The 27,694-nt window shown below is 38.7% G+C and overlaps 1 protein-coding gene across 3 annotated transcripts in view; it reads right to left on the bottom strand.

Annotated features, from left to right (window-relative positions):
• The window catches only part of MRPL13 (mitochondrial ribosomal protein L13), a 56,898-nt gene that overhangs the window by 9,168 nt on the left and 20,036 nt on the right, over nt 1–27,694 (bottom strand). For all 3 annotated transcript variants that reach the window (XM_043507398.1, XM_043507400.1, XM_043507399.1), the window contains exons 5-7: nt 21,793–21,879; nt 18,185–18,306; nt 8,275–8,460 (exon numbers count right to left, since the gene is read on the bottom strand). In XM_043507398.1, the coding sequence (XP_043363333.1) occupies nt 8,412–8,460; nt 18,185–18,306; nt 21,793–21,879 (258 nt within the window). In that variant the 3' untranslated portion in view covers nt 8,275–8,411. The remainder of the gene's footprint in view (nt 1–8,274; nt 8,461–18,184; nt 18,307–21,792; nt 21,880–27,694) is intronic.

The raw sequence follows: 27,694 nt of genomic DNA, 5'->3' as shown, positions 1-27,694 counted from the left end.
TTCCCCTCTCCCCAAAAAGAGGGAGTTACATGTCTGCCAAGTTTTTGCACTACATGGGGCTAATAAAATGCTGCTCTTGATAAGAGGCAATTCTCTCTCCAACCCAGCTAAAAAAAAAAAGTAATGAAGAATCATCTTTTCATAAAACAATCTCTTTTCAAACTTACAATGTTAGTTTTGACACTTAGTACATAGTCTAATGTATTTCAAATAGCTGATATGAAGCCAAACTTAACTGAGTAATCTCCTGATTTCCCCTGAACAATGACACACATATTTCCAAAGTATTATCCCATCCTCACTTGTCATTATATTCAGGTCTTCTAAACAATGATTTTTAAAATGTCTCCACTAAAAGGGGAAATATGAAGATTGTCTATGCTCCTAAAGAAGTTACCTGTCAATGCCTGCTCCTGAGTCAGTAGTGTGCACCTGGTCTGAAAGCTTTGAAGTATTCAAATCACATTTCTTTTAGCATCTGCAGGCAATCATCCTTCCTCATCAGTTGAGGAGAGTGACCAAGATACAGATGGGAAGTCCAGATATTCATTGCAATCTTACCAATGACAAGCATGAGTTTTCAAATGGGTCAATGCCATAAAGCTAAAATATTAGAGCTGTACACCAATAATCTTGCACAAAGATTAATGTAATGGCAAAACTGAAAAGGGCATTTATAGGTTAGAATTTGGTTTAGATTTTGTTTGCTAGAGTGAGTGAGGAAACAAAAGTTTCCATACACATAAAAACCCCGTACAAATTAATAACCATTCCATGTGAAAGGCAGTTGGTAATAGTTGTATGTGATCTATTCTACGGGTTTTTTGCAGAATAATTACAACCATTCTGTAAACTTTTTTGCGGAATAATCACAACCTGTCTGCAAGCTTCCAATATGCAAGATACAGATGTCCCCTGACACTTAGTAATTCAACACTGTAAAGTTTAAACAGATAAAGTCTACTATTTGAGTACTGAAATTTAAGAAATTACTGATCAGAATTCCTAGCTTTTTTCCCCCTGTATCCTCACAGCAGTATGAAGTGCTGCAGGAGTAGGACTCACCCTAATGGGCCGTATAAGGTTCTATGGATAGCTTGCTTATATAAGTCATGTCTAGGGATGTAAAATAGTAAACGGTTATACGGTAAGCATTAGTCTTATCACACAGCTGGGTTAACCCACAGCCCCCTGGCCGCCAGAGCAGCCCCAGCCCTGGGCCAGCAAGAGCACCCTCAGCCTCAGCACCACTGGCCGGCCGGCCGAACATCCGGAGCAGCGGCCCTGGGTCCCACCGGCAGGCTGGAGCAGCCCCATACCCTCTCCATTTAATCGGTTAACTGGTTAAACGATATAATTTTAATAGTTTAACCGGTTAACTTTTTAAATGATATTTACATCCCTAGTCACGTCAGCCTCTTGAGTGCTAATGTATTATGGGGAAAAACCCACACAGGAGACTTCAAATCAGCGGCACTGCGATGGGTACCCGCATGGCCCCACAGTATGCCAACATTTTTATGGCTGACTTAGAACAACGCTTCCTCAGCTCTCGTCCCCTAATGCCCCTACTCTACTTGCGCTACATTGATGACATCTTCATCATCTGGACCCATGGAAAAGAAGTTCTTGAGGAATTCCACCATGATTTCAACAATTTCCATCCCACCATCAACCTCAGCCTGGACCAGTCCACACAAGAGATCCACTTCCTGGACACTACGGTGCTAATAAGCGATGGTCACATAAACACCACCCTATATCGGAAACCTAGTGACCGCTATTCCTACCTACATGCCTCTAGCTTTCATCCAGATCATACCACTCGATCCATTGTCTACAGCCAAGCGCTACGATATAACCGCATTTGCTCCAACCCCTCAGACAGAGACAAACACCTACAAGATCTCTATCATGCATTCCTACAACTACAATACCCACCTGCTGAAGTGAAGAAACAGATTGACAGAGCCAGAAGAGTACCCAGAAGTCACCTACTACAGGACAGGCCCAACAAAGAAAACAACAGAACGCCACTAGCCATCACCTTCAGCCCCCAACTAAAACCTCTCCAACGCATCATCAAGGATCTACAACCTATCCTGATGGACGAGCCATCGCTCTCTCAGATCTTGGGAGACAGACCAGTCCTTGCTTACAGACAGCCCCCCAATCTGAAGCAAATACTCACCAGCAACCACACACCACACAACAGAACCACTAACCCAGGAACCTATCCTTGCAACAAAGCCCGTTGCCAACTCTGTCCACATATCTATTCAGGGGATACCATCATAGGGCCTAATCACATCAGCCACACTATCAGAGGCTCGTTCACCTGCGCATCTACCAATGTGATATATGCCATCATGTGCCAGCAATGCCCCTCTGCCATGTACATTGGCCAAACTGGACAGTCTCTACGTAAAAGAATGAATGGACACAAATCAGACGTCAAGAATTATAACATTCAAAAACCAGTTGGAGAACACTTCAATCTCTCTGGTCACTCGATCACAGACCTAAGAGTGGCTATACTTCAACAAAAAAGCTTCAAAAACAGACTCCAAGGAGAGACTGCTGAATTGGAATTAATTTGCAAACTGGATACAATTAACTTAGGCTTGAATAGAGACTGGGAATGGATGAGTCATTACACAAAGTAAAACTATTTCCCCATGGTATTTCTCCCTCCCACCCCACCCCCCACTGTTCCTCTGATATTCTTGTTAACTGCTGGAATTAGCCTACCTGCTTGTCACCATGAAAGGTTTTCCTCCTTTCCCCCCCCTGCTGTTGGTGATGGCTTATCTTAAGTGATCACTCTCCTTACAGTGTGTATGATAAACCCATTGTTTCATGTTTTCTGTGTGTGTGTATATAAATCTCTCCTCTGTTTTTTCCACCAAATGCATCCGATGAAGTGAGCTGTAGCTCACGAAAGCTTATGCTCTAATAAATTTGTTAGTCTCTAAGGTGCCACAAGTACTCCTTTTCTTTTTACACAGGAGACTATTAACTAAGCTGAAGATTGTACTACTGAGAGTTTCCTCCTAATTATTTATATATTCTAATTAATTATATCATCGGGGCAAGGAAGATGTTTGCTCCTCTGTGGACATGTCTGGGTGGCCTGGCACTCAAAGCTTGGGAATTTTATTGAAGCTTCTGGAGACAAAGGCCATCTATACAGATGGGCAGCTCCAGCCCCTTGGCAACACAGTCCCAACAGAGTCCTTTCCTGATTGCTGGCCCTTGAACTATTTGTGGGACAAGGGGTTTGACAGAATGGAAGGGGAATCAACACAAGTTAAAGATGACTTGGCCAGAATTAACTTGTGCTGGTTTGCCCCAAGGTTTTCAGGGAAGGAAAAGAATTTGGTGGAGTGCACCGTCTGTGGAACGCTCCCTGTTACTTATAATCCCCAATAATTCATCTCTGTCAAAATTCCCATTTGTACGGTCACTTACTAAAAATAAAGATGGTAGTGTGATAAGTTACAGGTGTCAAAATGGCTTAATTTTTGTAACTTGTGACATTGGGTTTCATGACTAGCTGTTGCTGGGGCACAGTTTTCTTCCATTGGCCCTTATTGGTTCCTTTTTATCTTCTGTACCTCCTTCCTGCACACACATGGAGAGTTCACTTTGAGAGCCGAGTAAGTCATGCTGAAAGCCAATTATTCACTGCATGATTTTTCTGTGTAGATTTCAGATGACGAGAGGTGTAAGTTATTGAAGAGCAAAGCTTTTCAAAGCTTACATGTTCTTTTCAGGCTTTCAGACAAAGAATCCCAAGTGTAGTTTAATTGACAGCAAGATGCATTTTAAATAGATGATCTTTATCTACTGGCTCACAAACATGTCTGTATTTCTGTTAAGCAAGTTATAAAAAAGCTTCCTAACTGAAGACAATAGATAAATGCAACTCAATTAGTTACAAGTTCTGATGAGAAAATCAGGCCACTTCTTATCTAGTTGTCTGTCACTCTTTGCTTCAATTCTGTTAACCAATACAAACATTATATACCTGAATTAGAGTGGTGTTCTTCTGCATTTGTGAGAAAATCATAATCCCAGGAATGGGGCATTATTACTAACTGATGACAGCATATTGCGCACAATAAAATTCATCACTTATCTTTCATGTATGATTAATAAACTACTATATTGAAATGGTTTGTAGTTTTACCCTTTGTAGTACTGAAATGTTCTGATTCACCCGTTTTTGCATATAATTATATTCAAGATATACAGAATTAAGTTTGCATTCTTTCCGGGCATAAATTTTCCTTGAGTGTCATTTATTAATTAGCTGTGGTTGCAAACACTTCATTGCTAAATACATTAGTTACTAACAGTTCATCTTTTTAAAGATGGACTTTCATGCTGAATCAAATGTTAATGAAAACACAACCTTTAAAAACAAAAGAACAACATCTATTTTTCAGATACTTTGCAATTTATGGATCTAAAGGTAGAGGAGGCCTGGGATTACTTTAAATCAAAGCTGCAGAAGCTATCGGAATCCTGTATCCCAAGAAAGGGGAAAAAATTCATAGGCAGGAGTTGTAGACCAAGCTGGATGAGCAAGCATCTTAGAGAGGTGATTAAGAAGAAGCAGAAAGCATATAGGGAGTGGAAGATGGGAGGGATCAGCAAGGAAAGCTACCTTATTGAGGTCAGAACATGTAGGGATAAAGTGAGACAGGCTAAAAGTCGAGTCGAGTTGGACCTTGCAAAGGGAATTAAAACCAATAGTAAAAGGTTCTATAGCCATATAAATAAGAAGAAAACTAAGAAAGAAGAAGTGGGGCCGCTAAACACTGAGGATGGAGTGGAGGTTAAAGATAATCTAGGCATGGCCCAATATCTAAACAAATACTTTGCCTCAGTCTTTAATAAGGCTAAAGAGGATCTTGGAGATAATGCTAGCATGACAAATGGGAATGAAAATATGGAGGTAGATATTACCATATCTGAGGTAGAAGCGAAACTCAAACAGCTTAATGGGACTAAATCGGGGGCCCCGATAATCTTCATCCAAGAATATTAAAGGAATTGGAACCGGAAATTGCAAACCCATTAGCAAGAATTTTTAATGAATCTGTAAACCCAGGAGTTGTACCAAATGATTGGAGAATTGCTAATATAGTTCCTATTTTTAAGAAAGGAAAAAAAAAAAAGTGATCTGGGTAACTACAGGCCAGTTAGTTTGACATCTGTAGTATGCAAGGTCCTGGAAAAAATTTTGAAGGAGAAATTAGTTAAGGACATCGAAGTCAATGGTAAATAGGACAAAATACAACATGGTTTTACAAAAGGTAGATCGTGCCAAACCAACCTGATCTCCTTCTTTGAAAAAGTAACAGATCTTTTAGATAAAGGAAATGCAGTGGATCTAATTTACCTAGATTTCAGTAAGGCATTTGATACTGTGCCACATGGGGAATTATTGGTTAAATTGGAAAAGATGGGGATCAATATGAACATCAAAAGGTGGATAAGGAATTGGTTAAAGGGGAGACTGCAACGGGTCCTACTGAAAGGCGAACTGTCAGGCTGGAGGGAGGTTACCAGTGGAGTTCCTCAGGGATCGGTTTTGGGACCAATCTTATTTAATCTTTTTATTACTGACCTTGGCACAAAAAGTGGGAGTGTGCTCATAAAGTTTGCAGATGATACAAAGCTGGGAGGTATTGCCAATTCAGAGAAGGATTGGGATATTATACAGGAGGATCTGGATGACCTTGTAAACTGGAGTAATAGTAATAGGATGAAATTTAATAGTGAGAAGTGTAAGGTTATGCATTTAGGGATTAATAACAAGAATTTCAGTTACAAGTTGGGGACGCATCAATTAGAAGTAACGGAAGAGGAGAAGGACCTTGGAGTATTGTTTGATCATAGAATGACTATGAGCTGCCAATGTGATATGGCTGTGAAAAAAGCTAATGCGGTTTTGGGATGCATCAGGAGAGGTATTTCCAGTAGGGATAAGGAGGTTTTAGTACCATTATACAAGGCATTGGTGAGACCTCACCTGGAATACTGTATGCAGTTCTGGTCTCCCATGTTTAAGAAGGATGAATTCAAACTGGAGCAGGTACACAGAAGGGCTACTAGGATGATCCGAGGAATGGAAAACTTGTCTTATGAAAGGAGACTTGGGGAGCTTGGCTTGTTTAGCCTAACTAAAAGAAGGTTGAGGGGAGATATGATTGCTCTCTATAAATATATCAGAGGGATAAATACAGGAGAGGGAGAGGAATTATTTCAGCTCAGCACCAATGTGGACATAAGAACAAATGGGTATAAACTGGCCACTAGGAAGTTTAGACTTGAAATTAGACGAAGGTTTCTAACCATCAGAGGAGTGAAGTTTTGGAATAGCCTTCCAAGGGAAGCAGTGGGGGCAAAAGATCTATCTGGCTTTAAGATTCTACTCGATAAGTTTATGGAGGAGATGGTATGATGGGATAATGGGATTTTGGTAATTAATTGATCTTTAAATATTCAGGGTAAATAGGCCTAATCCCCTGTGATGGGATATTAGATGGATGGGATCCGAGTTACCCAAGAAAGAATTTTCTGTAGTATCTGGCTGGTGAATCTTGCCCATATGCTCAGGGTTTAGCTGATTGCCATATTTGGGGTCGGGAAGGAATTTTCCTCCAGGGCAGATTGGAGGCGCCCTGGAGGTTTTTCGCCTTCCTCTGAGGCATGGGTCACTTGAGGAGGCTTCTCTGCTCCTTGAAGTCTTTACACCACGATTTGAGGACTTCAATAGCTCAGACATAGGTGAGGTTTTTCGTAGGAGTGGGTGGGTGAGATTCTGTGGCCTGCGCTGTGCAGGAGTTCGGACTAGATGATCAGAATGGTCCCTTCTGACCTTAGTATCTATGAATCAATCTGTGCCAAAGTCAATAGCTATTATGTAATTGCACAGTAGCTAAAGGGGACTTCTCAGAACACATTTTAACCATTTGCCTAACCACAATACTTAATCAAAGACCAAGGATTAGGACACTTAACATTTTCCATAATACCATATTATGTGGTTACACATAGATAAACTGAGTTTGGAATAGGGGGGAGAGAAGGGAATGTAATTCTACTCAAGATTTGTCTATAATTCTAGAGTAGCTGGATGTCTCTGCTAAAATACTCAGTGGAATAGTTAATATGGATATTTAAATCAACATTAGGCTTCCAAGTTACTGATAACCGAGGCCTGATGTACACTAGGAAATTTGCTGGTATTGTACTGTCACATAGGGGTATAAATTTAGGAGAACATTTTTATAAAAGCAAAAACCCTACTGTAGAGAAGAAAGTGCTTTTGCTTGTATAAAATGGTCTGCATTAGGAGGGTTTGCCAGTATAATTATACCAGAAAGCCTTTTACAGTGTAGACGAGAATTGATATAAAGGAGACCCTTTCATGTTTATCACAGCTAATGCTTCAAGCTGCCTGAATGCAGACCTCGTCTATATACAAACTTGCACCAGTTTAACTAAAGGTGGATTTTCAAATTAATTTGATTAAACCAGTGTGAGTTTGTGTGTAGAAACTTATTTCGGTTTAAGAGGCTCATTTCAATTTAACAATCTGGTAAACACCCTCTCTTTCCCTCCACCCCTCCAAAAAACACAACAGGTTAAACTCAAATAAACCAATCTTAGGCTCTGTCTACACTAGAAAGGATTTGCTGGTATAGCTATACCACAACAGCCATACCAGCAAACCCTTGTAGTGGAGACAGAGTTTATATCAGCAAAAGAGTGCTTTTGTTGACAAATTAAATAAGCTATACAGGCAAAAAGGACCTTTTGCCAGTATAACTGAGGCTTTTGCCAGCATAACTATGTTGGATAGGGGCATGTAGACAAGGCCTCAGCAAGACAGTGCTGGACACACATGGAAGGGTTTCCTTGAGAACCACAGAAACTTTTTCAAAAATGATATAAATTCGGCAAAAGCTAATGGGGCCATCAGAGAAGTACTGGAATGGAGAGCATTCTGCACTGGCTCAGTCCAACTCCTGAACTCAGAGGAGTATGTTTAAGTAAGTAGAAAGAAGACAAGAAGGGACAAGCTGTGAAGTGTTTTCCACAAGACACTGTTAATAATTACACATTTAAAAATACAGTAGGAGTGGATATTTACAAATTATAAAGAGCAAACAAGTTCTCTAGTTTTATTATGATAAGGACAAATAGCGTAGCATCATCACCTCACAGAAATTACATTCAGATTTATGGCCGACGTACCTTTTTTAATTCACTCTGCTGTATCTCAACAATATTCCTGTTTTCAAAGTATTGCGTAAAATATTTCCATTTTTACCCTGCTTGTCTACTTCATATTAATGGGCCTCTCATTTTCTAGCACGTGTGCCATGCATATCTTAATTTGAGGAGGATAAGAAAATTGATCTGCATAGCTGCAGTTTTAATTGGTAAAAATAAAACGGCATTAGGCTAAGTACTTACAGGAAGGTGCATTTTATGTACAACAAAACATAAAAAGAAAAGGAGTACTTGTGGCACCTTAGAGACTAACAAATTTATTAGAGCATCAGCTTTCGTGAGCTACAGCTCACTTCATCGGATGTAGCTCACGAAAGCTTATGCTCTAATAAATGTGTTAGTCTCTAAGGTGCCACAAGTACTCCTTTTCTTTTTGCGAATACAGACTAACATGGCTGCTACTCTGAAACAAAGAACATGGAATTAACTTTAACCAGCAGAAAGATTTAAAATATAGATTTGTTAACCTTTTAATCCCTCTTTAAAAAAAATACAGATTAAACCACTGGTCCATCTTGTCTCGCACCCTGCCATTGTCATGGTCAAAGCCTAATGCTGCAAAGGAAACCCTTTCTCAAAAGTATATAGCTAACTGTGCAATGCTTTATCCATGGGGGGGAAGGGGAAGAAAATTCCATTTTAGCTTCTGTGGCACAAGATTAGACTATTTTCATTTTTCAGAATGTTTTGTTAAGCTAGTTTCTACACACACACACACACACACACACATTATATTTATTTATTTATTTATTTTACTTCCTTAATATCAAAAGCCACTGGAACTCTTGTTGAAAACTTCAGCAGCCCTAGAACTGAGTTGTCTCAGAAACTGAACTTCCCTTCCACCTCTAGAACAGGCCTGAGCCACACTGGCAAGGGAAGTGTGGAGTAGCTTTTTCACTCACTGGCTGTCTGGTATCTGTTCTGAGGAAAGAGGACTGACACAAAGGGAAAGAGTGCCACTGAATTAACACTAGTTCCTACAGCACCAGCGTTTTAAATACTGATCCTGCTTAGTGAGATCTGAAGAGCTCACAGCCCAAGGTGATGATATTATTTCTTTGTATTATGGGAGCACCCCACTCTGTTAGGCTCTGCACAAACACAGAACAAAGAAGGTCCCAGGTCCAAAAACCTTCAGTCTAAGTAATAGCTGCAGGCAGGAAAACAACTTTTAGCAGAGATAATTGATAGGCATTTTAAAAATCCGCCAAATAAGCATAGTACAGTACCTTATTAATACTTTCTCACAAAAGTATTTTTAAAGCCCATTAATCTCTCAAGTTATCTTTACAACTGTTTTTTGAGTCTCTTCTGACAGCCAGAATAATAAGACCTTTAATTTTCCATTTAATAAACATCCCTTATACCTACATTTTAGAATAAAAGGCATTTGTACATGGTTTATTAATTGTGGGTTGTACCCCTTATAATGCAACACATCGTGGGAGATATTTAAGGTACCATTTTCATACCTAACACAACACAAGGTGTGCCTTTAATATTGTTTCCTTGGAATTACTGAACACAGACTTTACTAAGACTGCTGTTTAGTTTTGGTTACCTCTTCAGAACTCAGGAACACAACATGAAAATTAAGTGTAAATCAGATAGGCATGCACGTGTGAGCTAAGCTGCTAGATGTGGATTTATAGGAAGATCTTGTTTTTTTATTTCACAAAACTTCCAAAGTTCAGGAACGTGTATTTTGAATAGACAGTTTATTTAAATAATTTACTAATTTTAACAAATGCAACCAAATATAAAAAGATGGACCTGTATATGTGTTCCAGTTTGGTCTGGGTAAATTTCAGAAGTACAACAAGAGTCTCACTCCTGGGAAAATGCCTTTAGTTTGCTGCCTACTAACATAGTGAGTGCCTATCTTCCAGCCGGGGGTTTAGGTCCATGAAGAGTTTCCATTAAGAATCTCCATCTGTCAGACAATCCCTCTCTGGCTGTTTGAAGAAAAATCTCCAAAACCCTTCTGAAACTTTAAAACTCTGTGTATTGTAAACTCTCTGAAATTTGACTGAAGAAAACCAAACACCCTTTTAATGTTTATTTTTAGAGTAACTTCCCTGATTTCTGGCCCAAGCATTTACATCCTGCTTCCTGGAAGGGGTTGCTGGGGTTATTCTAAAATCATGAATAGGTTTCAACAGAGCACTACTGGGAGCCAGCTACAGCAATATCCCACACTTCATCCACCCACCCCTGTGGCAAAGCTCTCTGCAGATTCCGGACACTACCACACCAGAATCATACAACTCAGAGCACAGAGCCATGTTATTCAGGGAAGGAAAAGTGAAGGGGTTGGCTCTTAACAGACAGCCAAGAACCATACATGTGGACACATACGCTGCTGAACCTGTGGGTGCAGCTGCCACGCAACAATTCCTTCCCAGCCTTGTGCTTCCCCAGCCTTAATGGTACTTTCACTCCAAGCCACATGCAGCAGCTGTCAAAGTCTGCAGGTCACCTCTTTCCTTTGGCTTCTTAGTAAAGAAGGCAGATATAGTGCTGCTTGTCAACTATTGTCTTCAAAGCATCCACAGCAGTTGCTATCTTAAACCGGGAAATGGAGGCTAGGGTTGGAAATATGCCCTGAGGGTGTAACTATTTCGGAACTGAAAAGTATATAGTTTTAATTTTGAAAGGTGCATTTAGTGGTTAGAGCTCTGTCACTCTTTAAACATATAATCTACAAATATGTAAATTCTTCACATAACAGTGCCTTTTTCTATCTAAGTCAGAAGTATTCAATACAAAACAATAGCACAGCGTAGCTGACTGTAATAAAGAGGAATGCACTGTCCTGGACACATGCATGCCTATCTGATTTACACTTAATTTTCATGTTGTGTTCCTGAGTTCTGAAGAGGTACCCAAAACTAAACAGTGGTCTTAGTAAAGTCTGTGTTCAGTAATTCCACCACCTACTAGGGAGGCAGTGTTTCCTAGTGGGACTCAGGAGACCTGGGTCTAGTCCTGGTGCTGCCACTGGCCTGCTGGGTGACCTTGGACAGGTCACTTTACCACTCTGTGCCTCAGTTTCCTCCTCTGTAAAATGGGGATAATGATACTCAGCTCCTATGTAAAGCACTTTGAGATCTACTGATAAAAGTGCTGTAATAAGAGTAAGTTATTTGTGTCTTTTTTAACAGCAACTCTGTACAAGGTGATGGCATCAGTACTTTGTTTTCTTTCTATTTAATATCCACCCAACCTAGAACTTTGAGCATCCTGGAAATAAATCTAAACACACAATAAAGAAAAGCTACAAATCAAATTCAGTCAAAGCAGGAACCCTTCTTTTTCTGTCCCTGCCCCCTCCCAACACATCTCATAGTCATTAACAGTCAGTAGATGCAATATGAATTAAAACTCCCAACCCACACTTCCACCTCTATCCCCCAAACAGAATTCCTATCCTAGTTGCCTCAGCCCTCTCCGCCAACACCTGCTCAAATAGATGGGCTCTGAAACATGCCTTGGAGGTCTACAGGTTCAAACTGGGGGAGTGGGAAAGCACTCCTAAGGAAAAGTGCCTTCACAGAGAAGGCATCACAGAGAATTCCCTGATGACACTTCCCTCTATTTGTATCAAGCAGGATACAGCTCATAAAGCATGGGGAGAAAGGTTGTCTCTCAGGTATGTAAAATCCAAAATCCTTTTTTTAGGTTTGTATATTGTACCTCTGGATCTATTTAAACAAGCCTTTTCCATTTACAGTTACCTCAGACATCATTTTACATTTGTCTATTGTGCTTCAGTTTTCATTTACTGGCAACAATGGAAAAGATCTACAATAAACCATTACAAATCTAGATGCACTATTAGTTATATTTCCAGTGAGAGTACCATCAGCATTTAACATTCTTTACCTTCACTATCAAATTCTTATATACAAGAAATCTAAAAAAAAAAATGTTTGATGTTCCCCATTAATGACTTCTTTCCAACTACGGAATTTACCTATTACAGTCATTCACTGTTATCTGGTTTTCAGCCAGTTCTCTGTCCAATGAGCTACAATATCTTCCCTCTTGTACCATGATTTCTTTTCTTAGCCAGTAATTTTTAATGTAAAACCTTATCAACATCTGGATTATAGAACCACAATTGCATTTCCCTTGCCTATTAAACCAGTGTATCTTCAAATCCCTCCACATACCAGTTAACCAAGGTAGCGACTCTGAAACCTTTAATTAAGATGTGCTCCCACACTAAAGCAACATAATGTTTTTTTAATGGATCAAGTTAAAAATGGGTGTCAAGTCACGTTTGTAAAAAAACTATAGCACAGAAGGTGCAAGCCAGGGTAGCAGGTGCAGACGTGGATTTACCCTATCTCTGTGCCCTCTGGATTCTGATCTGGTGAATGGGCCAAAAGGTCACTCTGATTTATGGCTCTTGTGCTGCCTACGGGCTTTGCAGCAGCCCAGAATTCACACAGCAATCAGTGCTACAGGCACAGCTCCTTCCCCCCTCGAACATCGGGGTCTGTAACAGTGAAGGGAGGGGAGCGGGCAGCATCAGGTCACTCAAGTCAGCTCTGTGCTGCTCCTGCCCTAAGGGAGTTCTCCCTGCCTCTTGCAACTCCAAAACAGAGTGACGTACAACAGCCAGGGCAAAGGCTAAAATCAGTCTCCCGTGTCTATGTTTTTGCATTTTAGGATGATTAAAAATGAAAGAATATCTGAAATCTAATTTTCTTTCCACTATGGATGATCTTTGTTTACTTTTTCCACAAGTGTCAGCTAGAACAGTGGAAACTTAACTGAAACTGGCTAGTCTAGTTTCAGAGCAACAGCTGTGTTAGTCTGTATCCGCAAAAAGAAAAGGAGTACTTGTGGCACCTTAGAGACTAACACATTTATTTGAGCATAAGCTTTCGTGAGCTACAGCTCACTTCATCGGGTCACTTTCAAGTTCTCATGTGCCTGAACAATTCTATTATGTTTGGACTGCAAACACTGTAGGAAAATGCCTATTTAATAATAATTAAAAAAATAAATACTACTACTACTACAAGGATGCTTTTTCCTTTGTATTTCATAGTGTGCATGAAAACATTGGTTTTTTAAATACATAGAAATACACGAGTGTCTTTCTAACATTTCCTCTGCAGCATGTTGAGCTAACTAGTCCACAATTCTCTGTCATGTCCCACGGCCCATTTTTAATATGTGGGGTTACTGTCATCCTCAAGTCTCTCAAGAACCTGATCAGTCATTAAGGAACACCTGAAATATCATTTCAGTTTTGTAGTTTCTATGCTTATTTTCTTTGAAATTAGTACTGAAATCAGATGCTGCCTCCCTCTTGGGCTCACGCCTGTGCCTCAGCATAAAAGAGCTCAGAAGCTGGTGACAAACAGGGGATACTGAAGCTGGATATTTACCCTGCCTATCTCCCAGGGCCTCCCACCAAAGTGTATATAAGAGCCAGCAGCCCCACCTTCCACACAATTCCTTTTGGCCAGTAAGAGCAGTAGAAGAACTGAGCTGTGCCTGCCGCAGTCCATGGGAGTTCTTTTAAGTGGTCTTCTCTGTTTTGTTTTACTTAGCTAGATAGGGTAGTTTAAATCAGAGATGTTATTTTACAAGTTTGCTAAGTTTTAGTTTCAGGGCTCCACTGAGCCTCTTTCTGCTCTAACTACTGATGGAGTCCCCATCCTTAGGCACCATAGCTCATTAATGTATTCATCCTCACCCCACCACTGTGAAGTAGAGAACTACTTTTTAAATTATTATTATTATTCCTCCCATTCTGAGAGATATGAAACTTTACTGTGTCAAATCATCTGTTCCTGAGCAAGCTCACAGAGAAGTTAGCCAAAGGCCAACTTTGAAGTCATTTAATTGAAGCTAACATCCTAGACTTGACACAATCTAGATTCATGGCCAGGACATGAAAACTGAAACCACCTTAATGGCTCTGATGAGTGACAGAAGGCAGACATCCATTTCTATCCCCCTGGGCCCCTCTGCAGCATATGATATTGTCTACCATAAGATACTGCTAGCTTGCCTGAAAGTAGCCGCAACAGTCCAACATACTACGCTAAAATAGTTTGAGCACTTCCAGGATGGAAATAGTGATGGGAACGAGTAGTAATGTGAAACTATACCTCCACTACTAGTCCTCTCATGCGTGAAGTCCACAATTCTCTCCCCTGTTGAGTGGTTCTGACACCTACGTAAGGCCCAGTGCCTAGGAATTCAACACACTAAGTTCCAGTGTTAAAGGGCAGCTGCAAGTTGAGTGAACATGTGGCACACTCATTAGGAACATCAAATAATTTTACACAGGTCACTGAACAGCAGCTATACGTCCACTATCAAACTGGGATAAAATGTGAAAAAATACAAGTGAAAGACTCTGTATTCTATTACCAAACTTGTGAGCAACGCAGTTCTCACAATTTCATATTTCTAATTCCCCCTCCCCCCCGAAAAGAAAGGAATGCAAAAATTCTATAAAGAGGAATCATATTCTGATCTTTATAACTTACATGCATAAGCTCCTACACAACTCCATGTGTCTGTTTCATGCACACAGACAATCAGACAGATCTTCATTCCCTTCTACACTGTGTTCAATACTAGACAAATGGTACTCTAATGCGATCGATTCTCCTGTTGTATGTACAATTTTCAAAGGTAACTGATTACCTTTATTGGGAATTTGATGCATGCTTCAGTTGAAAACATCTCCCCATACCGGATAATTATTGGAATGTTACCAGATTATTTGCCCCACTTGGATAAAAACCTACGTATCTATGTAAAACAAAAAATAGAACTCTTTACTATTAATTAATGTGATTTCTTAATTGTACATGGCTAGGTCATTGTTATGAGTATGTAATGGGAATTGTGCAGGCCTGTCCCAGTATACAGATTAATCCTTCTCACAGGTCCAGTTTATATTATGTAGTCCTATTTTTCAAGGGTATGTGTAATTCTTTAAAAAATATTAAATTATGTTTTGGAGAAGTTCCATCCTTTGTTTTGCATTTACTGTCAAATGTGACAGATGAATATTCCCATTTACATGTGCATTATCACATAGAAAATAAGCACTATTTTTTTGTGGATGGCAAATACTGTTTGAATAAATTTTAAAAAGGAGCCTAGTGACTTTTCCTTGTTTAAATTCATGTTAAAAACTGTGATTTTCTCTTACTTGTAAAAATATATATATATATTTTTTTTAACAGTTTGCCTTTCCTTTTCTATACTGAGGAGCTATTGATGGAACTATTTTTGTGAAGTAGAATGTTCTCTTCTTTTCATAACCCAAATTTTGTTATGTGCCTCCACATATTTTTGAACTATTTTAAAATGTATTTCCTCCTTTATTTGTTTTCAATTAATTGCTTTGTTTGAAAAGACTTTTGGCTTATTACCCACTGCTTTATCATTACTAAGTAGAAATACAATCTAAATCACGTTTACAGTACAGTACTAAGAATCTGCAGCAATCACCTAAACATTAAAACTAAAAGTCCATTACATACTAGTGTCAAAGTGCAAGTACGAAGGTTTTCATCCTACAAAGTAAAGAGCACGCCTGCCCTTTGCCTTCAACTCTGACTGATTTCCATAGGACTCAAGGGTGATCAGCACCTGACAGCAGCGTACAACACTTTGCAGGACATAGTCCTACGCTTTCTCGCAAAACAAACTGCTATACTGTTTAAGAGTGTCATCTTGCAAACTATTTATTCCCATGGGGATGCTCATTCTCACCAGTAGTCCCACTGAAACCAATGAGACCAAGTGTGGGACTAATCAGAGGAGTAATTGTTTATAATATTGGGCTCTTTGCTTTTAAAGAACAGCCTGCTGCCTCTCAATATAATCTTTTTAAAATTATAGTGGTGATACAAATAAGCATCAGCAATTCCCTGTCCCAGCATTCCATGCTGGCTAGTTAGAGGACCTGTAGTGCTTGCTGAGATAGGGAATCACTTATATTTATTTATATATATATATATTAAACAAACAAAACCCTTGCAATTTTAAATGATTTGGAACCATCATGTCACTTGCATGGCTAGCCTATATAAATATGGTCTTCCCCATTCTCTTCTACTGGTTTTTTATTAGATTGTAACCTCTCCAAGGCAGAGACCGTCTCTTCACATGCATCTATATTGTGCCTAACACACTGGGATTTTAACCCTGACTGGGGACTCAGTCAGTAATGCATCACAAATGTGCAATATTAAGAATAGTAATAAGTAGAACTGTTATGAATGTAATAGTGATATTTACATTGGTTGGTAATTCCATGTTGTCTTTATATTGCATTTGGTAGTCTAAATACTCCCAAGAAGTTACATTTCAAACCACAGAATCTGTTCTCACTCACTGCCCCGAGACTATGCCACTTCCTAAATCACAAAGCACACTAATAAAGAAATAATTAGTGACTGCAGGATGTGCACTGCTAATATTAAAATTCACCCATTTTAAATCTGAATTAAAGAATGACATGACTTTTTTTTTAAAACTACAAATACCTTGTATACACATACGTACAGGTAGGTATATTTTGTCTGACTAAGTTTTGGTATATTCCACACAAACTTCTTAGTATGTTCTTGAATACATCAGGGATTAATTCTGGGATAAATTCAGTCTCTATTTGCTTTTAGGGCAGAAATTAGCATAGATTATTGCTGCAAAGGAAATGCACCTTTCAGGATATTCAGATCAAGATTTGTGCAAGATGTTACAAAGGTGGGGCAGGGAGCAAGGTGCCGAATACTTCCCCTGTAACAAGGCTCCGATGGCAGGGGACCTGGGGAGTGTAAACACTCGAGATTTTTGGGAAGCTGGGAGTTTTGCAGAAGTTATATCTCATGCTTCCCCCACCCTGGGCTTCTTTCCCCCGTCAGGCTAAAGGACAGTAGGCCATAATTTAGTCGTAGTGTTTCCTGCAGCACACTGTTTCCTGGTAATACTGTTTTTCCTTTGGATTTCATGCATGTTAATGACTATTTAGTAACATTTGAAAATGGAGGCTGTCATACAGTTTAATTTGATATACAACTTTTTTGCACTGTGACCAAAAGCCTGAGGAGACAAGCAGGACAATATGAGAGGATTATGAAGGAAAAAGAAAGAGACAGAGAGAACAGGGGTTGGTAGGGATGATTTTCCCTGCAACATTATTAGAATTTTCTCCCCAGAATTTTAATCTAGTATCTGAAACATACTCTGACATTGACATGTAATATACGTATTACTGCAGCTTTGTGGGGAAAAGAGAAAACAAAAACACATCTCCATGGAAAAGAAAGTTTTCATCAAAGCGAATGAATGACATGCTTTCTGCCAAACATTTGGTCTAAAGGTCTGTGGTTTAGTAAAATTAATTTTCCCCACATATAATATCCAGAGAGAAATCATATCTTATTTGTATATATTATTTCACCTTATAGGATAAAGAGTTAAGGCTTCTTTCAGCTATATCTAAAGATTGTAGAATATAATGCAAATCTGCAGTTTAAGGGAGTTCTCTCTATGAATGAGAATCCACTACATTTATGAGTCATATACCAGGAATGGGCAGATATAAAGAACTTGGGCTGAAAATTGTATGAAAAACAAAGATAGGGGGAAAGTTGCCACTGAGCTCTATTTCTACTACAGACATTTCCTCCTCAAGCAGAAAATCCATGCCTAAAAAAAAGCCAAACATAACTGAACGTATAAATCAAACACCAAACTATATATTTTATAAATATGAAAAATTGACATGCCTCAGAGGGATCTCATCTGTTTCTTTAAAGGTTGATGCATCACATCTACAGTCATAAATGTCCTTTTCAAAGGTTTTTAAGATACTTACGGAGTCCAGAGCATTGGGAAGGCATCTATTTCTTCTTGTGTGTACTCATCTAACCTCTTGGGGATTCGGCGTGGCTGAGCAAGCTCCTCTACAAGATTATTATGTATGTCTTCTGGGATAACCTGAGGTAGAAGATAATAAATGATTCTCAGCTTTCTAGTTTTTAAGCAATAAATCTTCCCTGCAAGCACTGAAATTCCAAAGAGGAAACCTAAATATGTGTGTGTAGGTACACTTTTCAGAACATTGTTCCACCAGTTCAGTGGATTCAGTGCTTAATGAATCAACCCATCTAATCAACATAATTGAGACTACTGCAAAATAATGTTAGTACCTCTAGCTAAGTTGGAATTTGAAGAAACATAATACAGACTGTTTAGTATGAGAACCTAACAACATATATCCAGAAAAACTGCATTCAGTCTTGACTGTAATTAAAAATATAAACATTGATAAGTCACCAATTCAAGGTGCTGACATATATATAGACAACAGTTGAACAATATAATGCAAAGAAATCCCCCAAACACAACTACAAGACCAGACAGAACCCCATTCCCACCAGAAGCATGACTGAGTTCCTCAGAAAAAGAGCCGTGTCACCCATTCACTGGAGTTCAAACGGCAAAGCATCTCAAAATAATTTCAGACAATAGTAACTGACTTGATGAAGTGAAAGGTTAAAGGCCGAAGGACAGAAGTAGTCTCACAGGCAATCAGATCCAAGTCAGTTAACATTATTTACTAGATCGTACTCATCAATCTTTCAGAAATAATAAGCTTGCTCCAAGAATTGAAACTCAAGAGATTAATACTGTTACTGGTATCAATAATCTATGCGACTGCTTGATTTGTAAAAAGTATGCTACCAGACACTAAAGATATATACAATATGATTTTGATTTCCTTAATAAAGCTCATAGTCAAATATACTTTTCCACACTTTTGCTACACAAAATGCCAAATAATAAAATAATTATTTTTACTTTGCTTTACTAATGCTTTCTATGGATTGTACCCCAAGAAAATAGTGCATACACATAGCACTAAAGATCTGGGTGTTGGCATTTATTTTATAAAGCACAGAAACACGCTTCACATATTGTTGCTAGAAAGATCTATATACACTACCGGGTTATAAGCTTGACAAAAATGAAAATATAAATCAGGCTCTGCGTTTTCGCCAGAAACCACAGCTGACATGTTCACAATATATTTATAGGTCACTGCTTGACTTAAAATACCTCATGCGGAAAGTAATATTCTAGCTCTTTTGCTAACATGCATCTTTACTTCATTTAAGACAGAGAAAGAAAACGATGGTATACAGAATAAACATATACATTTTTTCAGATCACCGCTCTCATATTCTCTCTGAGTACACATGCTTCATTTGTTAGAATGTAATTTTTAGAAATTTCCAGTGTAAGGCTGCTGCATGTTGGCTCCCAAGCACAATGTACAGTATTATGATTACTCTTCGTACAGGAACAACATTTTTAATTGTGACCCTAACAGCATCTGCAAGACACTCATTGGCATTTGGTAGTGAGTTTCAGCAGGCCTGACCAGTTGTTATTACCTGTATCTAGTGGGTGTGGTGTAAGATACCAACAGAAAACTAACAACATTGGCATTATTGTGTGGTGTATGCATGGACGGCAAATTCAAATTACAAACATAATGAAAATTATATTATCAAAGTGTATATGCCAGGCAGGGCTAAAGTTACTCCCACTCTAGACAAAGGAATGTTGTTCTACCACCTGGAAGGTATTTCCAAGGTACATTAAAAGACAATGGAAATGCAATTTACATAAAAGATAAACAGGATCATCAAACCAGCCAGGGGAGGAGACAATCACTCAGCATCATAGCAAGGGGAAGAGATTTGAGAAAACAGATCAATATGCATTTTAGCAAACACCAGAGAGGGAAGAAACCATCATGGAACTTCCTTCATGACCAGACTTCATGTCATCTTCCCCCAAGTTTGAATGCACTTTACTTTTGGGGTACCATTTAAAATAATCCATTTCAAAGGTTTACTGGACTATAAAAGAAATGGGTGAAGAACCCAAAGCTATCTTTCACCTTAGATGACAAAGGAACCAAGCACTTTAGACTCTATGGGAGATCCTGACGGGCTGGCCAGCTATTTCACTGGTAGGTAGATTGGTAAGGAAACTACCTTGAACAAAGGCTGTGGTTTGTTTTGTTAAGACTTAGCCTCTAGAAAGCATTTTTCACTTTTACTTGCTTGTAACCATTCCTAACTCTATCTTTTATATGTGACTCACTTAAAATCCCATCTCCTTTTATTTTACTTGTTTTTCTTTTTATCTAAACCGACCCAGTGTTGTGTTTGATTTGAAGTGAATGTTAACACCAGTTAATGTGGCCAGCTGCTGAGTAATGTCTCTTTAAAGGAACAAATGAACTCAACTCCCTCTCTAAATGGTCAAAGAGAGGGCTGGACATTGCAGAACACACAGTTTTGGGAAAATTCAGGCCTGGGGGAATGTTGGGATCATCTTGCCAGGTGTAACCAAAGCTGGAGGAGGCCAAAATGTGTGTGGTGATGTTACAAGCAGGCTGCTGGAATCAGAATGCTGAACCAGGGATGCTTAACACACAGACACTCAGGGCATGCTTGTACACTGGCTGGAAGCATCCAGCCAAGAGAGCTATAGCAGCAGAGCATTTTGAGGCACTCAGGGTTACATGTCAGACAGTGATATAACCCTTCACTGGTCTGGATTGCACCCCAGAACATGACAGTAATATACACGCTGATTAGTGGAGTAGTCTGGTGAATGAGTACCTTCTGGTTTGGGAGAAAATGGGCTCACACTCCCTCCTATATGGAGACATTATGCTTTGTGAAATAATTTAGCAAGTTCTGTCCCTCCTTGAGAAGCAAGCTTGGTGAATCTTCAACAGTGAAGATTCTTAGTAGCTTCTGGAGGTTTTATTAGGGTTCTGGGGACTGGGAGGCTTTTTCCCATGGTTTGTGAATTCACAGACTCATTTTTATGCATAACAACTTAGCTTCGCCACTGTAGTGCTTCAGTGTAGACACTACCTACAGGGACAAGAGGAGTTCTCCCACTGGTGAAGGTAATCCACCTCCTCGAGAGTTGGGAGCTAGGTCAATGGAAAGATTCTTCTGTCAACCTAGTGCTGTCTACACTGGGGATAGGTTGGCTTAATTATGCCACTCAGGGATATAGATTTTTCACAACCCCAAGTGACATAGTTAAGCTGACTTAATTTTCTACTGTAGACCAGGCCTTAAATTTTGAAAATCAGTTCACAGAACCAAAGTTTACAGATACTGTACTCTATCTTGATTTCCAGTTAGAAATAATCTTGTACAGTAAAAGACCCTTTGTTTTGGCCAAAATACAGAACAATAAGCCTTCTAATGTATGACAATCTTCAGAGCTTTATGAAGTTATAAAGAAAAAACATTAATATTCCAACTGCCTTTAGCTATAAAAGAAACAAGCTGCTTTTCTCATGAAGGGAGATATTTCAATGATTAAATCTATACTTCCTTAAATCATGAGAAATCAGAACATAACCAAGTACAGCTACTGACTTACATCTTCTGGAAAGAGGTGCAGCCTCTGCATCATAGTTCTTCTGTGCAGGTTCTTTGGAAGCATTCTATAAATAGCCAGTTTAACAATCTGAAAGACACATATATATTATGAAAAAAATATACATCTCGGTATGAAGCAGACATGCCAAAAGAGCAGAAACAATGAGAAAGAGGTAGGCTGAGCTTCCCCCTGCCCATTCCTCCAGATCCTGGACTTTGCTTCAACAAACCGCCATCTGGAGGTGCAGCCTGACCATTCCAAGAGGCCAGAGGCTCTGGCAACGGTCAGAAGAGCAGGAGAAATTGGAGGGAGCAAGGCTGGGTACCTGTTTACCCACCAGCCCTAGTAGCACAATGCCTGTGCAGAGGCAGACATGTACAGTGGAAGTCCCCACCACCTTCTATGATGTGGAAGAAGGGAAACAATTACGCAACCTTAACTATCACAGCCACACCAACCACTTCATAGTTCAGAATCCTTTCTAAATATTGTATTTTAATTGCTCAGGATTAGAGAGCACTGACAACTTTTCTTCTAAATTAACTGATATATGTAATGTAATAATTAATTAATACTGTTGACGGTCACTAAGTGCTTACAATAACATCGTATTTCCCAGTAGGAAAGCTTCCGCAGTGAGCTACATTTGCAGTTGAGGACTAGATATGTTCATAGGGAGGAAGTGGTTGTGAATCTGAAGGTTCAGGCAATTGGAATGAAAGTGATCATGCAATGATAGATTTCATGATTCCAAGGAAAGGAAGGAATGAGAGCAACAGAATAAGAACAATGGACTCAAAAAAAAAAAAAAAGCACATTTTAAAAAACTCAGATCTGGTAGGCAAGATCTCAAAGGAAGGAAAAATTCTAAGGGATACAGGAGTTCAGGAGAGCTGACAATTTTTCAAGGAAACAATATTAAAGGCACAACCGTAAACTATCCTGATGCAAAGAAAAGATAGGAAGACTAATAAGAGGTCAATATGGCTCCATCAGACCCCAAGGTTTATCTCTGGGTCACAGCTTCTCCTAGAGTGGCGCAGCTTACATCCTTTCCTTGCTCAGGACCCTGGCTGAAGCCACCATCTAACTCTAATTGCACTGATGAGAAAACACAGAAGTTTTAATTTAAAAAATTAAGCTTAATAGAATTTGAACTGGCTAATTTTCCAATATAAAAAAGGCACAATGTAAAAAGCAGCACCAACCAGAGTCATTTACAAGCTGATACTTTAGCTACAAGAGGACTCTGATATTGTTATCTGAATACAAAAGAAATATAATTGAGTTTTACAACAAAAGAACTGAATGGAGGACTACAGAATTCCAAGAAAGCTGTTCTCTAGTTCATAGAAGATGTATATACAGATTCAATATTTCATTAAAATTAGACAACAACTTTTAGTAAAAAAGAGAATTTTCTTATATTTTAGCTATACATTTCCAATAAACAGAATTCCAGTTAAAATGATGTTTTTATGTGATGATAGTGATCAGATTTTTAAAAAAACCTTAAACAACGGTCTGAATTCTACAATGAGAAACGCACAGAGCCCCACTGACTTCACTGAGGCTCCATCTCGGCAAAAGGGCCTGCCTACCTAGTTCTCTCAGCAGGACTGCGGCCAAAGTTCCAATGATGGGTACTGTTAAGCCAGCATCCACCAAGTTCAATCCTGTACAGTTGTTTATGCACTCCACCAGTTCTTTACTCATGGTCCTAGCAACAAATAAGATTTTACATCCTATTTTAAAAAACAACACTCCTGCTGATTTACAAGACACTGTAAAATCTTGTCTTTCAATTATCTCATTCTAATTTATGAACTAAGCCCTGCCTTCAGATTTATAGCTGATGAACAGAGTCCACAGATTTACATAACATCTTGGGTTCAAAGCATTAAGCTGGTGTACACCCCTTTAAATCTGGAATTTCTTTTGATTGATACAGTTTTAGCTATTACCTCGAGACTTAAAACACCTTTGTTTAAGTGGCCAACTTAAATATTTTTGAGACGTTAATTTAACTATTTGTATAGCCTTAGATGCAAACCATGAATGTGCCAAAAACATTAATTTTAAATGGATTGCTCACATGTCCAATAAAAGGTCTCCAAAAAAGTTAACAAAACCAAACCTGGGATATTCACTTCAAGTTTCAAAAGTTCAAATTCTGCTTCTTAAACTACAACAAAATGAATATGGTAGTATAGCCTAGAAATGCTTATTTACACTAACATATCTGACTTTTGTTGATTAAACAAACTATTTATGTACACAGGACTGGATTACATTTAAACCTGCTCTAGTAAACTCTTACATTGTCAGCTATGCTAGTGAAAAACTAGCATTTTATTAGTATGAAAAACCTTTTTATTAAAATAATTCTAGAGAGGATTCGTACATTAGGACTTAAAGATTTCAACTTGCGTTGGTGGTGATTGACAGAGCCTGGCTCTTATGTGTAGTCTAATACTGCCTTATATACATTTGTCACACACAGGAGTGGCTAATTCCTGGAAAAGAATCATTGAATAAGTAAAACAAAATTAAAGCTGTTCACCAACAGAACAATACCACTTGCTATCCTTGGAAGTACTAAATAAATTGACTGAGATCCAAGGAGAAAGTATATGGAAGTGACTAAGAAGCTAAGAATCCTAGAACATTAGCAGCATAGCTTCACACCATTTACCTGAATGGACTAGCCTTAACAAAGATGCAAGATATGAAAGATTCAGCTAAAAGATATTGAAACTAAAAGAATTTCAGGATATCTGGGATTTTTTTTTTTTTTTTACTAGATTAGACAGAGCTACCGTACATACATCAAATTTACATAAATCCTCCTCATACCAACTCCTTGGTTCTCTTTCCTGCTTAGTCATAATGCTTTTCTTCTAATTACTTAGGTTCCACTGGGAGTATTTCAAGACTCAGGAGAAGCTGCATCACTCTGGCTTCGAGAGTTTGATTTCTGTTAACACTTCCCTGCTATCTGAATATTTTTATTTATGTATATTAATTGTACTTCTCCCAATCCACGCCATCTCATTCCCCATTACTGCTCTGCACAACTATTTAAAACTCTAGAGTTAGAGGAGTACTTTAAATTGATATCCTTCAGCGAGCACAATCCTGAAAGGTATTGAAAGCCTTCCACACTTTGCAGGATTGGGCTCAGAATGAGGAACAGATTAAAAATAGTAAAAGCAATTTGTTTTCATCCACAATCAAACCACCTGTGAAGTCTTGCTGAGAGTATTTTGAATTTCTAAGATGCTTGATCCTGTTCCAATATTCTCCCTAATCCATAGCATACTCACTTCTATGTCTCTACTAATCCAGGCTTCAAAGTTTTGCTCTGGTTTATTAAAAACTGTTCTCCCTCCCCATAGTTTTAAAAGAAAACTCTCTGTATTTGATGTTTTACAAATAGCCTTTTGATATGTATATTACTAGCCTAAAATTATTCCTCGTCTTCCCTGACCCAAACTACATAGTCTTTCAAAGACCAACTGTAAGGATTCTGTTCCAGGTTTTTCTTCCAAAAGGTAATCATTATGCAGATGCAATACAAGTCTATGCACGTAAGTGATTTTTAAATAACATTCAAAAGGTAAGAATGTTTTAAGTGCCCTTATTTCAATGTCTGCAGCTGCATACATTGGGGCAATGACTCCACTGCAGGCTTCCTCACAGCATATTACCAGTGTTAAATCTTGTCCTGCTTTATAATTATTCTCAGTAGGTGAAGCGCACTCTGAGCAATTGTCAACCACTAATTCTTTGCCAGTGGCAACACAGCCTCTAAAAACTATGGCCAACACACATACAGTACTTCTCACTTCTTTAGAATTGTTTTATACTCACTAATTTCATGTGAAGTTTTCCAAGTAACTAAATAACCAGTGTCAATTAAATTTTGCTTATATTTTCAATTAGAAACTTAAGTGAAATTTTTAAGTGAATATTTGAGGCCAAAATTTTCTAAATTGAGGTGGCTGAATTAGGCTCCTAAATCCATATCTAGCCACCAATCCAAAAGTAGCTTTGCAAAACTTCCAAGCATCCATAAATCCCACTGAAGTCAATGGGCGTTGCAGGCACTCAGTTGCTTTCAAGTCTAGCCACTTCCACTTTTAGGCACCTCAAAAGATGTATGGGCCAAAATTTTAGGCATAAAATTTTCACAATTCTGGTCTCAAACTTTACAGTAATTATGCAAGTGAACTAAAATGTCTGTATGCTTTATTTTTTATAAAAACTGCCTTTGAGTTCCAAACATCTGCTTCTTGCAAATAAACAAATTGAAAGTACATAATCTCTCTGCTTTTTGCTTTCAAAAAATAGGCAATATTGATAAGATAGTGACATAGTTTGGGAAGTCTAGTGATGCTGCAAGTCAATGCATTCCCTTAGTAGCCTGTAGCAGAAATTAAAGTTGTCCCCAACGTATGTCCCAAAGGAAGTTAGTGGTGGTACTACACATGACCTGATTCACTACCACAAAACCGAAGAAGAAGAGGGAAATCATTTTAACCTATGGCAAGAGGAGGTTATCGCAATGAAACTAGAAAAAAATGTATTAACAAAATCCATGGATCGTCCAACAATCTGCACTTAATCTAAGGAAGTCAAGTGAAAGGTTAAAAATGAAATGGTAATTTCTTCTTCATTAAACACTTCATGAATAATATGGGCAAGTCCAATATTAAGGAACCCCTAAAACTGCTCATGTAGAAGACACAACCAAGAACATTAGAATTAGAAATACTTGCTTTAAAACACAGATCTGATCATCTGGTTTTGGAGGCAAAAATTTGCCAAGACAGGCTTGATGACTCTGATAATTTCTTGAGACGATTGTGTTCTTGTTAGAGATCAGTCTTCAAGGATAAAAGGTCAAATTCAAAGATTCACAAGTTAATAGCCACTCTGCTCTACCTGTTAGACAGAAGTATTAGCAATACTTAAATTTCACCCTGTAACGATGGTACTTCATAGCTCCAGCAAGTGGAAAGTCCAGGAAAGAAGCTGTTGTATGGCAAAGATGCTATGATCAAAACTATTCTGTTGAATAAAATGTCATCAATCCAAAGATCTGAAGAAGATGGTGACGAAGAGGTATGATTATCCATACATCTAGCTGCTAATCAAATGGCTTGTTGCCATCTTTCATTTTTTGCAAGCTTGCCTGCAATTAAAGGAAGGATTTCCTAGACTGTCACTTGCCTGAAAGATACTGCTAAAGGACAGCCTGAACATTCAAGTCAGCATGGACAAGGAACAACTGTGAGGGGATAGAAGTCCTCCAAAGACTCTCTTTCTTGACTTGACATAAAGACTCAGATTACAGGTTGAATAAGATTTCTTGGGAACTGAAGAGATTCTTGGTTTCTATCTACTTTGTTGAGAATTAATTGTCTGGAATCTAACTGGGACCCGGAAGTATATAAAAATAAAGTTCATTTCCACCTAGGGATGGAAAATACAGAGGAGTTCCCTTCCTGTGCTCCAAAGATAAATCTCTCAATTTACCACATTGGGGATGGTGTGATCAAGGGCATGTCTACACTACTACTTATGCTGGCAAAACTTATGTCATTCAGGGGTGTGGAAAAACACCCCCCAAGCAGCGTACATTTTACCAGCAGAAGTGCTAGTGTGCACAGTGCTATGCTGGCAGGAGAGCTTCTCCTGCCTACATAGCTACCGCCACTCGTTGAAGTGGTTTTTTTATGTTGATGGGAGAGCTCTCTCCCGTTGGCATAGAGCGGCTACACGAGTGATCGTACAGCTGTGTCGCTGTAAGCTCGCTAGGGTAGACATGGCCTAAGGCTTGGTCTACACTATGGAGGTAAGTCAATCTAAGTTATGCTTTTTAAGTTAAGTAACTTAA

This window comes from Dermochelys coriacea, chromosome 2 (assembly GCF_009764565.3).
Source record: "Dermochelys coriacea isolate rDerCor1 chromosome 2, rDerCor1.pri.v4, whole genome shotgun sequence".
In the NCBI taxonomy this organism is placed as follows: domain Eukaryota; kingdom Metazoa; phylum Chordata; order Testudines; family Dermochelyidae; genus Dermochelys; species Dermochelys coriacea.
The sequence above is the reverse complement of the archived record's forward strand: the minus strand, read 5'-3'. Positions and strand labels throughout refer to the sequence as shown.